The sequence below is a fragment of the Lactuca saligna genome, chromosome 3 (assembly GCF_052625555.1).
Source record: "Lactuca saligna cultivar CGN05327 chromosome 3, ASM5262555v1, whole genome shotgun sequence".
NCBI classification, from domain to species: Eukaryota; Viridiplantae; Streptophyta; class Magnoliopsida; order Asterales; family Asteraceae; genus Lactuca; species Lactuca saligna.
The window spans coordinates 67,073,774-67,089,003 of record NC_136419.1 but is presented as its reverse complement, the minus strand read 5'-3'; the positions used below and the strand labels follow the sequence as shown (position 1 = coordinate 67,089,003).

The 15,230-nt window shown below is 34.6% G+C and overlaps 3 protein-coding genes across 3 annotated transcripts; all 3 read right to left on the bottom strand.

The window, feature by feature from the left end:
- Positions 1-582: 582 nt before the first annotated feature.
- LOC145036795 (uncharacterized) lies at positions 583-1,310 on the bottom strand. Its single transcript, XM_078985275.1, has one exon. The coding sequence runs from the start codon at positions 1,229-1,231 to the stop codon at positions 764-766; it is 468 nt and encodes a 155-aa protein (XP_078841401.1). The 5' UTR covers positions 1,232-1,310; the 3' UTR covers positions 583-763.
- Positions 1,311-8,214: 6,904 nt separating this feature from the next.
- On the bottom strand, positions 8,215-9,250 carry LOC145035654 (uncharacterized). The gene is made up of 2 exons (XM_078984163.1): positions 8,665-9,250; positions 8,215-8,594 (listed from the first exon to the last, which is right to left on the bottom strand). The coding sequence occupies exons 1-2, from the start codon at positions 9,248-9,250 to the stop codon at positions 8,215-8,217; spliced, it is 966 nt and encodes a 321-aa protein (XP_078840289.1).
- Positions 9,251-12,090: 2,840 nt separating this feature from the next.
- On the bottom strand, positions 12,091-12,990 carry LOC145033748 (uncharacterized). The gene is made up of 4 exons (XM_078982293.1): positions 12,852-12,990; positions 12,403-12,771; positions 12,249-12,320; positions 12,091-12,157 (listed from the first exon to the last, which is right to left on the bottom strand). Exons 1-4 carry the CDS (start codon positions 12,978-12,980, stop codon positions 12,098-12,100), a joined length of 630 nt encoding a protein of 209 aa, XP_078838419.1. The 5' UTR covers positions 12,981-12,990; the 3' UTR covers positions 12,091-12,097.
- Positions 12,991-15,230: the final 2,240 nt, after the last annotated feature.

The window sequence follows — 15,230 nt, the reverse complement described above, 5'->3', positions numbered from 1 at the left end:
CATCATAGAAGCTTTAATATGGTTAAACTAGACAAGAGAGTCTTTGTCTTCTTCCATAGGAAGACTATACTCCGAACTAAAGAAAGCTCTAATTTTCACATAATCATGTGTAATGCTCTCTGAAGTGTCCATAGATCAGGGGTACATCTCTAATAGCCACATAGGAAAAAATGATATCAATGTAAAGATTTTATTTCTAAGGAAAACCGGCCAAAACAAATGCCAAATCAGCAACATCCTCCTCCAATTGTATTTTTTTTTTACCACTTCACCAAGTTATATGATATAACAAGAAAAAAAAACAAGTTTAATGATGTTTTTTGACCATTTGGAAAAGATTTTTACCCATCTAAGTCATTTCATTTTCCTATTAAGCATTTACTAATTGTACAATCAACCAACTAATTAAATCTATCATATCCATTTCAACAAAACCTAAGCAACAGAGATACTGGTTTTCTGTTAAACCATCACATTTGCAGATGTTTCAACATACAAAAATTTCACAAGAATTTAAAAGTCGATTGCAATAATCACTTTTCCACAAGTTAAAACAAAAGACTATACAAAGATTGCAAGATATATGAAATCACAGGCTTCAAGTTTCACCTTTCAACACAGGAAAACCTTTAAACAACTTCAAACACGAAGATTTTATGCAGTTTTTCAAAGCAATTTTCAAATACTCAAATCCAGATATCATCTCAAGTACACTAGTCTACAAAAATCTAACATTCATTAATCAAGATTTCAAGATTCATCATCAATCCAACTCCTTTTCAACCTTAATCCCCATAGATTTAGCTGTACCTATAATTGATTTTGAAATCGCCTCCAAGGACATGTACTGACAATACGGATCTGCTTGCTTCACCTTTGCGATTTCATAGATGTGTTTTAGGGTTAGGGTTGATGCAACAACATGACCTGCACGTCCACTCCCGGAGTCAATTCCGGCGGCTTTTTTTAGAAACCAGGTGACTGAAGGAGAACGAACGCTCAATTCAAAAGTATTGTCTTTGAAAACAGTCACAGTAGCAGCGATTGGAGCTTCCGATTTGTATTTCTGTGTGCGAGCGTTGAAGTCCTTGCAGAACGCCATTAGGTTAACTTTGTACTGACCTACAGCCGGACCTACCGGTGGTCCAGGTCTTGCTCCGCCGGCTGGGATGGTGAGACGGACTGTCGCCGCCACTGGCCGACGCGTTAGAATTTCCTTCAGGGACGCCATTTAACTACAACCCGAACAAGAACATAAAAATTGGAACAGTAAAACGAAAAAACCTAAACGCTAAACTACGAGATGAAGAAACTAAAAGAGAAGGATAACAGAATGATGTATGTGCTTGTTGTGGAGTGTGAACGAGTCGAAAAGTCTGATTGAATTAGGGATTTGCATCTAAACATATGGTTCCAGGTGGAAGAATAAATAAAATTATTCAGACAATTAGAGTGTATACAGATCTTGTGCCAATTCTTGTATAGAGAGAGATAGCTTGAATAATACCTTGAAATGATCAACAATGGAGAAGGAGATTTGCTTGAGCGAAGACGAAGATCGCCGCCATATCGAGGAGTGTCGACTGTCGACTGAATTCTATTTTCGGCTTTTGGTAGTTTGGGCCGAGCGCCTCCATAAGTGTTTAATCGGGGTTTTTTTTTTTTCTTCTTCTTCTTCTTTAGGTCCATTGGAATTTGGATTGGTATTATGCACATTCGGGCTCGGGCTAAAATGATTTTAGAGAAAATGACAAAAATAGCCAATTACACTAATTGCATTACAAAAATAGCCAAAAAAAATCGGGATTACATATTTAGCCACCCATTTCGCAGGTGAGAAGGTCCCATCTGCGAAATGGGCATCTCATCTGCGAAAGTACAAGTGCCTGAAGCACAACTGTGCTTCAGGCACTTGTACTTTCGCAGATGAGAATTTTTTTTTTTTTTTTTTAAATTTTTTCGGTATAAATAGGGGTAATTTCGCAGATGGAGAAGGTCCCATCTGCGAAATCCTCTGATCCTATCTGCGAAATCATGCAATTTTTTTTATTTTATTTTATTTTATTATTTTTTTTTTAAGTTTGACTATGGAATGAGTTGGTTTGACTACGAAATGGGTTTTGCTATATAAAAACTTTTGTAGAAAAAATATCATTTTGGTTGTTATTTGTTTGTGAAATACTCTCTATCTCTACAATTTGCTCAAAAAATGATTGAATATTTGGTTTGTCTTGTAACGGGTGGGAGATGGCAAGTTAATGAAACTAATCTGGAATACATATGTCCACAGGGAGGTATTTCTGAACTTGCTTTGATATTTTCTGAGTATATTAGTTATAGTGATTTTGTATCTTTGGTAAGAAGCAAAATTGGTTTGTTAGACAAATATAGAATTAGTCTTCGTTTCCACCATCCTGAATTAAATTATTATATAGCTATAGTTGAAGACGTGGATGTTAGAATGTTGATAAACGTAATCAAATGTAGTGGAGGAAGGGCTGTGAAAGTGTTTGTGGTGGTTGATGAAGTTGAGGAGGTTAATGGGGGCGGTGAAATTGGAAACGAAGTTGTTGGTAATTTATGCAGTTTTAAAGGGAGCAACGATCCGATAGGTACTTTCAATACTCCTAGTGTACCTCAGTTTCACAGTGTTGCTGAAAATGTTAATGTTAGTTATTCACCTATTCACTATGTGGATCCCGAGAATTACAAGTATGTTGGTGATGATGATGTTGGTACATATCTTAATCATGTTGGTGGTCGTTGTGATGATGTTGCCGAACAAGAAGTTAAACTTATGAATAGGCGTGTGGTAGATAAAACTAAAAAGAAAAAAATTCAACTCAAAAAAATGAAAAAAATCATGTTTACGGGCATTATGTTGATGTTGGTGATGTATGTTTAGATATAACCGAGCTACAAAGTAATTCCAAAGATGAGTTGGGTGATAAAGTTAAAGCTAAGTATCCCGATAACCTTTTTCACGGTATGCCCCCTGTACCAGCATGGCCAGTTGATAATAATGAAGATATCCCAACACAGATGGTAGACATTAATCTTCAAAAGATTCAATGTGAGAGTATATTTAAAAACAAAGAACTTTTAAAGCGTTGTATTGGTAAAAAATGTCTTCGAGAAGGTTTCCAGACGAGGACAAGTAGATCCACCAAATCAAGGTATGAAGCTGTGTGTGTTTCGAAAAATTGTTCTTGGTTACTAAGAGCAAAAGCAATTAAAAATGCTGATGGACTTTTCCAAGTGAATAAATTTGTTGATGTACACACATGTTCTTCAACATTGTTGCAACCTAATCATCGACAAGCAAACAAATATGTTTTGGGTGAATATGTTGCTGATGTTTTGGCTGAAGACTATAGTAGAGTTTATCGGGGAAAAGAAATTGTTAATGATATGAATGCTCAATTGAATATCAATATCTCATACCATCAGGCATGGCGTGCGAAGCAATATGCATTGTTGTCGTTAAGGGGTACGAAAAAGGATTCTTTTACCAAACTTCCGGCGTATTGTCACAACTTGGCCAAACATAATCCGGGTACTGTCACACATATTAAAACAGATGCTGATGATCGGTTTGAGTTTTTGTACGTCGCACTCGGTTGCTCGGTTAGTATTATCATGTCCTAATTTTTTTTTAATATTTATTTTGGTGTATTTGAATAGATATACAATGTATTGTAGGTACGAGCTTTTGTCAATTTTTGTAAGCCGACCCTAGTAGTAGATGGAGCTCACCTAAAGGGCGAGTTCAAAGGTACCATGCTACTTGCAGTTACTAAGGACGGACAAAATCAAATATTACCGGTTGCATATGGTATATGCAAAAATGAGTGTACTGATTCTTGGACATGGTTTTTTCAAAAATTACGTGATTGCATAGGAAATATGCAGGAGCTTACAATTATATCTGATAGGTCTCCATCTATAGCAACATCTGTTGCCAACATTTTTCCTCACGCTCATCATGGAATATGTGGTGTCCATTTGTATTTCAACATAGTATCTAGATTCGGCAAGAGTAAGACGGTTAAAGGAATTTTTTGGGAGGTGTGTAGGGCGTACACAGTTGATGCTTTTGATGCTGCCATGGATGTTATGAAAAAGACAAAAGAACCAGTATGGGAGTACTTAAAAGTATAAATCCAGAAACCTGGTCAAGGGCACATTTTAAAGGGAACCGATACAATCTTATGTCGTCCAACAGTGCGGAGTCTATAAATGCATTATCTAGACACGCACGTAAGGTGCCAATACTTATGTTGATTGATTTTTTTCGTGCTACAATGCAACAATGGTGGTTTCAAAGACGTAACTTTGCAGGTATTACGTAAATTTGTAATATTAATGTTTTATTAGTTTCGATGTTATTGATTTTAACTTCTTCATTTTGGCTGTTTTTTTAGCGGAAGCAACAACAACACTTACCCCTTGGGCGGATGAAGTTGTAAAAGAAAACAAGAAAATTTTTACCAAATGGGATGTTCGCATGATCTCAAATACGAAATGCGAGGTCAAAAAGGGGGCACAAAATGTGATTGTTGATTTTCAACATATGACATGTACATGTAGGCATTGGCAACTTGATGGGATACCTTGTGGTCATGTCATAAGATGTTTAACAGTGAACAATTATCAAGACTGCTCGAGGTTTGCATTAAATGCTTACTTTACCGAAACACTGAGGAAAACATATGAGGAATCAATAAACCCTCTGCCGAAGCCATCCGAATGGGAGATCCCCGATGATTTGATGATTGTTAAGCCACCTATAATGGATAAACGTCAGCCAGGCAGGCCAAGAAACACAGACCGCATTCCATCCCAAGGCGAGGGTCCAATTATAAAAGAGTGTTCTACATGTGGTCAACTAGGACACACGAGAAATAATTGTACTGGAAGGGCGTCTGGTAGCAGAGCAGGTCACATAATTTCTACTGCAGAAATGACATATAATATTGGTGGTTCAGCGGGTTGCTCACAAACCCATAACGCTGATTTTGATATAAAACAACCTTGAAATTAAGAGTAATGACGAGTTGTTAGCTTATTATGTATTGTAATATTTTTATTAACTCTTACAAGACATTGCTATGCTTTCATATTTTAGTTAAGTTTGTTGATTATAACAATGAATGAAGCCTTTATATTATAAAATATAGTTTGCAGATTTATTTTAACAGTTACAACATGTTATTTAAAAAAAAAAACAACAAACGATCCTTTGGCAACCTAATCTGTTTCATGATAATATTACAACAACTTTATAACTAATTTTTAAACTCAGGGAACTGCAACGGGTACTTCTCTTTCTCCATTGTTATATAGTCATCCCTAATTCTCATTTTGTCTTCGAAACGATCCTTTTTTACCATAATGTGTATCAAGTGCTCATCCTTCTCAGCAAGCCGTTTTTCAGTCGTTTTGATTGCCTTCTTACTCTTTTTTATCCAATCTTTATGCTCTTTGATTTTGTTTTTATTGAGGTCAATCCATTCTTCAGCTTGTTTGCATTCCGAACCTATATCATTAGCAAGTTGAGTGAGAAGTCGGGATGACTCTTTGTCCTCTTCTTGTTGTGCTTCAGCCTTCTTTAATTCTTCAAAATTTTCATGTGACATATATGACCCGGCTGAAGAGGGTGTAAAAAAAGGGTCTACCGAATCACAGTAGTAACAATCTACTTCGTTGCATGAGCAAATTTCGAATTTGTGTGAGGAACTCATAATAAAATCGTTGTTGTATTAAACTGGAGCGATAAGTGGTATTTATACATACTAGACAGTAATGAGAAGTCCAACTTTGAAATGACTAGACAGTTTGACATGACAAAACACTGCATAAAGCTGAAATTCGTAGTCCAAATATAACCATTTCGTAGTCAAAGTATTATTTCATAGTCTATTTATTTATATAAATAGATGTTTAAGATCTATAAACCAAACACCCAAATCACCTAAACAAAACGAATTCCCATTATTAGAAATGCCGTCGAATGCAGCAAGTTCTTCGAATGAAGTACCTGGTTCCAATTCTGAAAGGCCATGGACGACAAACGAGGTGTTAGTTCTAACACGGTGCTGGCTAAGTGTTAAGGATGGTGAACCGTTACTTGCTCCCCCGCATTGCCTAATTGGTGATGAATGGAGTCGCATCACATCTTTGTTTAACCATGAGATGGGAGAAGGGCAAAAAAGAGAAAAATCAGATGTTGTTACTAAGTGGACGGATGTAAAGGAGGAAGTGACATGGTTCAATCGAGCATGTAGTTATGCGAAACGTAACAATGTTCGTTGTCGTGACGAAGAAGAGTTCTTGGAAGTTGTTACAGAGTTTTACATCTTTGAGCATGACGGCAGAGACTTCGAATATGAGGAAGTTTGGAAGGTTGTTAGAGATAAACAGTATTTCAAGTAGACCGCTCTAATTTGTGTTAAGAATAAGCCATTGACTTGTGTTTTACGTTAATGCTTTGTTCGTATTATGTCGTTTTTTTCATGTAACTGTTGTGATGTTTTAATGGTTCATGGAATCTTGTTACTAATGTATTCTAATATATTTTGATAACTAATGCAATGACCATTTATTAACTCAAGTTAATCATACGAGTTTCTCACATAATAAACTAAAATATATTAACTCAACTTAATCATACGAGTTTCTCACATACTAAACTAAAATATATTTTAAACATATGAAATACATACGAATTACATACGAAATACATGAAAATAACCTAGTACATGAAAATAACCTAGTACTCAAATAATAAACTAAAATAGATTTTAAACAAACGGGATATATTTCAAAATATTCCAAGGGGCTTCAAACTGGAATTCCAACCCGTTACTTAATGACTTGTATTCCTCCTTAGCAGCTTCCAAGATGACATCCTCAGTAGCATTTAAACGGGTGTCGTCAATTTTGGTATAAAGATCGTTGAATAATAGAACTTCGGTTTTCATTTCATACCATCTTGCTAAGATGTCTAGTTCGTCACGATCGTTTCTTGTAGCCATTCGGTTTTCAGCATTGAAAATATTTGTTAGACGGCTCCAAAACATTGGATCATTCAACTTGCTTGTCTCGTACACATGAATATAAGCATGTGTAAGAACCAAGAACTCTTCATTGCTCCATGATATAGAAGTCATTTGGATTGAAACAAAGAGGGTAGAATCTAAAAAACAATATTTGAACAACTATATTGGTTAATTTAATAACGTTTTGCATGTAACTTATGGTCAATTTATAGTAGTTTCTACACAAAATCGCAGTCCAAACTTCTAATATGTCTGCAATTCATAGTCAAAATTAACTGAGGAATGCAGTGTACTATACTTATAACACAACAGATCACTGTTCGAGTTGACAATTCATCCCCGGTTGAATGACAAAACAATACATTGCAGTTTGAGTTGACAACTCATTGCACCAGGAAAGTAAGGAGTCGTTATAAATAGATTTCAATATCCGTTGTAATTGTATTCTATTACTTCCCTCCTTGCAATTATGGACTCACCACATATATGGAGGAACGCAGAGGAGGTCGCTTTGGTTCAAGCTTGGATTACAACTGTAGAGGTGGATTTTCCACCGGGTCCCCCACAAGTTCGTGCTGGATCATTTTGGTCTCGTGTCTGTCATTTGTTTCACCATTTAATGAACCGCACTCAATATCGAAGAAGAAGAGATGTCAAAGAGAAGTTTCTGGATATGAAAATGAAGGTGAAACAATTTCAACGTATTTATAACGAGTTGGATAACGAACATGCAAATACGGATGAAGACATTTTACGGCAGGTGGCTTTGGAACTATACCGCTTTCAATACGATGGTAGCGAGTTTACCCACTTAGATGCATGGAATGTTTTAAAGAATGTCCCTTATTTTTAATATGCATGTTGGTTAAGTTAATTGTTTTTCGTTATTTAAGTTGCTTGTTGTTGTATGTGTCTAGTCGTTACTATTTAATAAACGTCCATTTCTTGTAATGTATGTTGTTCCCTCAATAGCCAATATTTAGAAAGCAATAAAATAAAACCGGGGTACATAAATAACTAACACATAATACGACATAAAAAATAAATTGGGTACATGGATAACTAATACGTAACACAGCAGGAAAATAAAAACGGAGTACATAAAAAACTAATACATAATACTACATAAAACATAAATGTGCTACATGAATAACTACTGCATTGAGGGAGGTAATAGGACCACCGTTTCATTTGGTATTTCCCAATGCTCATATGATGGTATACCATTCACCAACTCAGATCCATATGCAACTCGATACACATAATTAGTGAACTTGTATTCAACCATTCTCTGAATGGACTCAGATGTACGAGTTCTTAGACATGCTATAGCGTGGCCACATGGTATACCGCTTTTTTGCCATTTACCACAACTACATACCCTTCGTTCAAGTTGTACGTTGCTGGTGGCAAAAGTGTCATGGACTTCAAATGTATCCCCATACAAACGTTTTGCATTACAATTGTAAGACTTGTTGAGACTTTTTTGAACCTTACTCTCAACGTAAGGGGTCAACCCACCAGAAAACCTCCCTGTAAAATTTGATATTTTAATAAAAATAGCAGCACAATAAAAAAAACAAAATATAACAATCTCCCTTACCAGCTAGTTCGGCCCTATCAGCATACTTTGATTTTATCGACGTTGTGGGTAACTCAATTATTGTTGTTATAGGAAACTCACGTGAGGATATAATTTGCAAAATTTCAGGGACGTCAATCGATTTAACATTGTAACGTATTTTTGGGAAAAATGCTCTTGTCCATTTTGAAATCGGTATATCGTCAAGCCAGTAAATTGGACTCATAAGCAAGGTGCAGAAAGGTGGTTGCCTACATGTACTTTGCAACCTTTCGAAACACAAGTAAAATTCATCAACGCTATATGCATTGCATGACTTCCAAAACATCGATTCGACTTCCGTATTGTTATGTCCGATAGACTCACGTATCTTTCGAGCTATATCTTTAGGACAATATCCATGATAGGAATCCGGGTAGGCACTGTCAACACCAAAGTCTATGTTATCACACATGTTGCTTATGAAACCAACCTCTGTGTCCTCACCTAAACAATCTCTTAACCTCATCATGAACCATCTCCATGATTCTTCACACTGTAAGGTTCCCAAACCAAGTGCTAAGAGCAGTGGCTCATGATTTCCATCTAAAGCCACTGCGAAGTACATTGTTGTCAGAAAGCTCCCAAGAAGGGGTAAATAACCCACATATATCAGCGGTATCATGCACCTAAGGAAGGTACGAATCTACATAAAAACGAACACATATTAGTGTTATGTAAGAACTAATCGACATACATTACCATGAAATATTGTATAACTCAATAAAAGAAGAATGTTATACCACGCAACCCAAAGCCACAAAACAGAATTGAAAGCGGTTGCTATCGGTTTTCTTAATGGCTGTGAAGGTATTAGGATTTGTTCTTTGAAGGTTATGCAAGAAAATTGGTAGTTGAGAAAAGGTTCTTTGGCTGTGACTACTCATTTTCAATACCGATAATTGTGCTCTACAATGATCACACTAATGGAATTATAAATAGAAGATATTGTATCTCTACTGATCAAAATTCATAGTTTAACCTTTTAAATTTGTAGTTGACCTTTTTGAATTCATAGTCAAACCAGTTCATTTCATAGTCAAATTTCACTGACCGACATGACAATACTACAGAATGTACTTGTCTGCATTTCATAGTTGACCTTTTTGAATTCATAGTCAAACCGGTTCATTTCATAGTCAAATTTCACTGACCGACATGACAATACTACAGAATGTACTTGTCTGCATTCCATAGTTGAACTTTTTGAATTCATAGTCAAACCAGTTCATTTCATAGTCATAAAGAATTGTCTGTAATATGATTTATTCTATAAATGGGTGTCACTCATTATGAAAAAATTTAACTGAGAAAGTAACTCCGATTTAAAAGAATAAGAAGGCTAATGGCATACTGCAATTGGGGAGGAGAACGTATCGTTAGGATTTCGGGTACAGCTAAAAACCCAGGAAGATTGTTCTACGCTTGCCCGTATTTGGTATCATGTTCTTACCGTCATTCAAATTTAAACCCTCGTGTTTACATCACACAAATTTATTTTCTTACTGTGGATATTAAATTTAACAGGGACCAAAATGCGGGTTTATCAGTTGGGTTGATGAAGAGAAGGACCAATCTTCTATGGTAATAGCTAAAGTAGCTAACTCTAATAAGCTCTTTCAATCAGAAAATAAGAAGTTAAAGATAGCGTTGGTTTGTAGTTGGGTGTTGTTCTTGGCAGTTCTTGTTTACAAGTTGTAAGCTTTTCAATATTGTTTTTATGGTTTTGAAGTTGTTAGTCAATAAATTGTTGTATTTGTAACGTTAAAACAAATGTTGTGGTCGTTCTTATGTTAAATTTATTGATAAGTAATTAGTAGGTCATTAAATTGTTGTAATTGTCGTATCGTTATATTTTTTGTCATCCGTTGAGTAAACTCTAAAGATTAACTAATAATGAAATCCAACATTAAATTATTTATACATTTATATAATCCAACTACAGAGGAGCAAGACTAGACCCCCAAATAATTTTTGCCATCCGGCGACGGAACTCTAAAGTTGCGTTCTTTGGGTCAATAAGAACACGTATTGGTTGACCTGAAACCAATTGCTCCATAAACATACAAAGAAATACACCGCAATCTCCCAAATGACTACTTTGTTGGGGAACGTTTTCTTCATTAATGAATTGCATATTCAATGGAATCCTTGGGATGTTCCTCCGCGCCCAATACTTAATCTTGTCCAAATAATTTGCCACCCGACGTTCAAATTTGGAAAAGATTCCTTCGGATTGGAATTTTTCATAAGCACCTCTACCAAGACTATCATAAATATGCACTTCCATTGACGCTAATCGTAGTTCCCCAAATAGCCAATGATTAGGGGATGAATGAATCGGCAATAAGACCTGTATAAGGATCAGAAAATAAAATTATGTTTATTTACATCACAATACAAAAACATCACAATACAAATACATAACAAAAAAACGATATTATTTTCAATATAAACTATTAAGTTTACCGTATCAACATCCCACCAAGCAACCATGAAGTTCATGTATGTAGCAATACCAGCCATAAACGCCCTCCAGTCCTGTCCTTCTTCCAAAGCATGAGAAACAAAAAAATTTGGAGGCATTATTGTATGTCGGTCGCTCTCTAACCGTCTCTCCATCAAAAGTCGGTACCAAATGGTTATATGCTGCACACATGATACTTTTGTTATTGACTAAAAAACAATTAACTTTTAAAAGAATTAATTAACAATTTATTTACCGCTGACTCCAACCATCCGTCGTGTGTATGCCCAAACAATGAGCTCCAAAAATCTCTATCTAACACGAAATTAAACAAACGATGCTGCACATCGTATGAATGCAATACATAATTTTGGATGACATCCTCACCGCCTGCTACGTAAGGTTGCAGGCGCAACATGGAGAAGTCATGAGCAACACCAAAAAGTGGAGGAGGAACGGGGCATGTTGATTTCGTACCAACCTTCTTTTTTGTTCTTCTTTTTTGTTTCGGTGTCGTGTGCAACTAAAAACAATATTCATATGTTTAAATGTATATCTTTCAGATAATTCACATAAACATAGATAATTCACATAAACATAAAATCATCGGTTTATAAATAAAACGAATACCTCGGTGTAAGGAGTGCATAAAAATTGTGATGGTTTTCGACTCCTAGGTTTATCGGGTGTAACTTCTTTGTCATCATCATCATCATGAAAATAATCTACATTTCCCGTTATTATTAGTTCGTCTTCATCCGGCACATCATCATCAAATTTGTTCCCTGCATTGTCATTCCTCTCCTCCCACTCCTACATTAAAGATAATACTTTATACTTAATAACGAAATACACATAATTTAATAAGCAATAATATCTAAATAAACAAAATATTAATATAATATTAATGTAACTATATAATAACCTCTTTAACTTCACTATAATCGTTTACATCACACACACATCATCAAATTTGTTCCCCGCATACTGAGTACTCTCCTCCAACACCTACATTAAAAATATAACTTTTTACTTAATAACAAAATACACTTTATTAAAAAGTAATTATTAAAATCGTAAAGGTAACATCTATAACAACCTTGTCGTCTTGAGTATCACCAAAAACATTTTGAGTTGTATTGTTTTTATTCATCACTTCATCTTGCACAACCTATATTTTCAAATATAAAATATGAACACAGGTATTCATATATGTTAATAAAATTTAATAAATAATGTAGCGTGTAACTAACCTGTTCATCATAATTTCTTTGTGACACTGTCGGTTCCTCAAAAAAAATGTCGTTCCAAAATTGTTCATTATTCACTTCTTCAACAAAAACCTCTGTAGGTTGTCGGTTCATAAACACATGCTGCTCCAGTGCATGTACCCGTTTCAACAACTCGTCTAGCTTGTGTTTCCCACTGCCCCGACCTCTACCATGAGAGCGACCACTGGACGACATACTAGACGAAGATTCGTCTTGTCTCCTAAAATGGTCCCGTACTGGGAATGGAACTGCTTTCCCTTCACCATATACATACTCTTGAAATGACATATAATAAAAAGATGTCATCTCACCATCACCCGGTAACATGTTTTGTCTTGGTGGTAGCCCCTCCTAAAAAATTTAACATATTAAAAATGCATATAAAACTATAATAATCAACTTTATTAATAATAAACGAAATATTTTTAAACCTGCATCTTTGACCAAATCTTGTTCACGTCAACCCATTTCAATTTTTTTGTTCCGCTCCATCTTTTCATCCGAGGCAAGTCTTTATTTTTTCTCAATGCAAATCCACATGCACGAACAGCCGGAATCATCTCATATATCCATATCTACAATTTTGTACAATAACAGTAATAAAAGTTAAAATTAAAATAAAAAATATAACAATAAAACAATATAAATATAAGAAAATTTTTATACCCTAATTGGAGCCGTAAATCCTGAGACGGAATACTTTAAAGTTTGACCACGCTGAGGAAGTGATAAATAATGATGTATCTTACTCCACGTATCCTCAAGGTCAACATAAGTAAAATCCCATAGATAGCTACCCCAAGCGAAGCTAACAAAACAAAAAAAACAAAATTCATTATTATATAAATTATAACTTTAATAAAATAGAACTTTTAACGTAAAGAAAATATACCTATTCCAGAGATCCAAATTCTCAGCCAAAAAAAACCAATCTTTTGGCACCCGATCGTTAACTTCTTTGCCCAAAAAACCTTCACACAAAATGTATATCAAACATACTCTAACTGCATCAAGGTCGTCAAGTGCTAGGAATGTTTGATTTAAAATTAAACTTTTCAGGTCGCCGATTTTCACCGAACTATTAGTATGGTCCGGAAATAGCCGTTCACGCAGTAAACATCTTTTTTTACTGCTTATTAATTTTTCCGACCCTTTTCTCCCAATGTTTTTTGGATACTCCCCAAAATTGAAGCCGGTAATCAAACAAAACTCTTCCGGCCCATAAACCATTTTGGTATTGCCTACTCGAAAATATAAACGTTTTATTCCATCTGGAGATAAAACAGGGTCCGGCCGGATCTGATGAAGGAACATTTTATGAAACAATAAAGCGTCCCCTTGTAAACGAGGGACATCAATAAAATAGCCAAAGACGGTATTTCTGAAAATAGCACGTCGGGCATCATCTAAAACTTCAAAGACTTCCTATATGTTACCGCCAGAGCCTTTTAGGTTCGCAAAGGCTTTCGTATTCATTAAACTAAAATCATGCTGCAAAAAAAAACACAAAAACAAATTAGATAACTAAAAAATATACTTTTTTTTAAATATATTACGAACTGCAAATACTTTCTTAATTACTAATATATATATATTTCCGATAAAAAACAATAACATACACATATATAAACAATTTTCCAAGTTATACAACAAATATATTAACGATAGATCACAATATCATACATAATTATATAAATATTTTCAACTTAAACATATTTTCAACTTAAACAAATTTTCAACTTAAACGACAAATATATAAACAATTTTTATCTTTCTAATTAAAACTAACATTATATAACCATAACCATATAAACAAAAAAATTTAAAAATAAAACGACAACCAAATTAATAATTTTGCAAGTTATACGACTACTTTATACAAAATTTTCAACTTATACGACAAATAAAAACAATTTCTAACAATATATATACGACAAATTTTCAACTTATACAAATGTTATACGACAAATATATATACAGTTTATATAAACAATTATAGGATAAAAATTTACAAGATTTCAGGTTATAAACAATTATACAACAACTAAAAAAACTACAAAAATAACAAATTGTAAACATTATCCACGCAGTCTCTACTTGTCTCTACTTGCATTTAAACTTCAAGTATACTAAAAATATAGTAAAACTATCAAACACAACAAAATTACCCTTTTTTAACACTAAATAATACAACAATTGATAAAAAAAAAAATAACTTTAAACATTAAAAGAGTTAAAATCTAACCATATTTGCGGGATTGTTGACATAATCCTCCATTTTCTTCAAAAACTAGCCAAAATTCCGAGAGAAGCCCAAAGTTATAGAGAGTTTTTGTGTAGAGAATTGTGAAAATGAAAAAAAAAAAAAAAAAAAAAAAAAAAACGTTTTTTTGTGCTTGTTGTGGAGTGTGAATGAGTCGAAAAGTCTGATTTTTAATAGCATAGCGATTGAATTAGGGATTTGCATCTAAACATATGGTTCCAGGTGGAAGAATAAATAAAATTATTCAGACAATTAGAGTGTATACAGATCTTGTGCCAATTCTTGTATAGAGAGAGATAGCTTGAATAATACCTTGAAATGATCAACAATGGAGAAGGAGATTTGCTTGAGCGAAGACGAAGATCGCCGCCGTATCGAGGAGTGTCGACTGTCGACTGAGTTCTATTTTCGGCTTTTGGTAGTTTGGGCCGAGCGCCTCCATAAGTGTTTAATCGGGTTTTTTTTTCTTCTTCTTCTTCTTTAGGTCCATTGGAATTTGGATTGGTATTATGCACATTCGGGCTAAAATGATTTTATGTCGAATAAT

What these genes read in the sequence shown, in the direction of transcription:
- LOC145036795 (XM_078985275.1), bottom strand. Translation starts at nt 1,231, where the DNA reads ATGGCGTCCCTGAAGGAAATTCTAACGCGTCGGCCAGTGGCGGCGACA.
- LOC145035654 (XM_078984163.1), bottom strand. Translation starts at nt 9,250, where the DNA reads ATGTACTTCGCAGTGGCTTTAGATGGAAATCATGAGCCACTGCTCTTA. An exon ending in TGATAGGGCCGAACTAGCTG is followed by an intron (nt 8,595 to 8,664) that starts GTAAGGGAGATT and finishes CAAATTTTACAG; the next exon opens with GGAGGTTTTCTGGTGGGTTG.
- LOC145033748 (XM_078982293.1), bottom strand. Translation starts at nt 12,980, where the DNA reads ATGATTCCGGCTGTTCGTGCATGTGGATTTGCATTGAGAAAAAATAAA. An exon ending in AGATTTGGTCAAAGATGCAG is followed by an intron (nt 12,772 to 12,851) that starts GTTTAAAAATAT and finishes TAAATTTTTTAG; the next exon opens with GAGGGGCTACCACCAAGACA. An exon ending in GTGATACTCAAGACGACAAG is followed by an intron (nt 12,158 to 12,248) that starts GTTGTTATAGAT and finishes TTTTTAATGTAG; the next exon opens with GTGTTGGAGGAGAGTACTCA.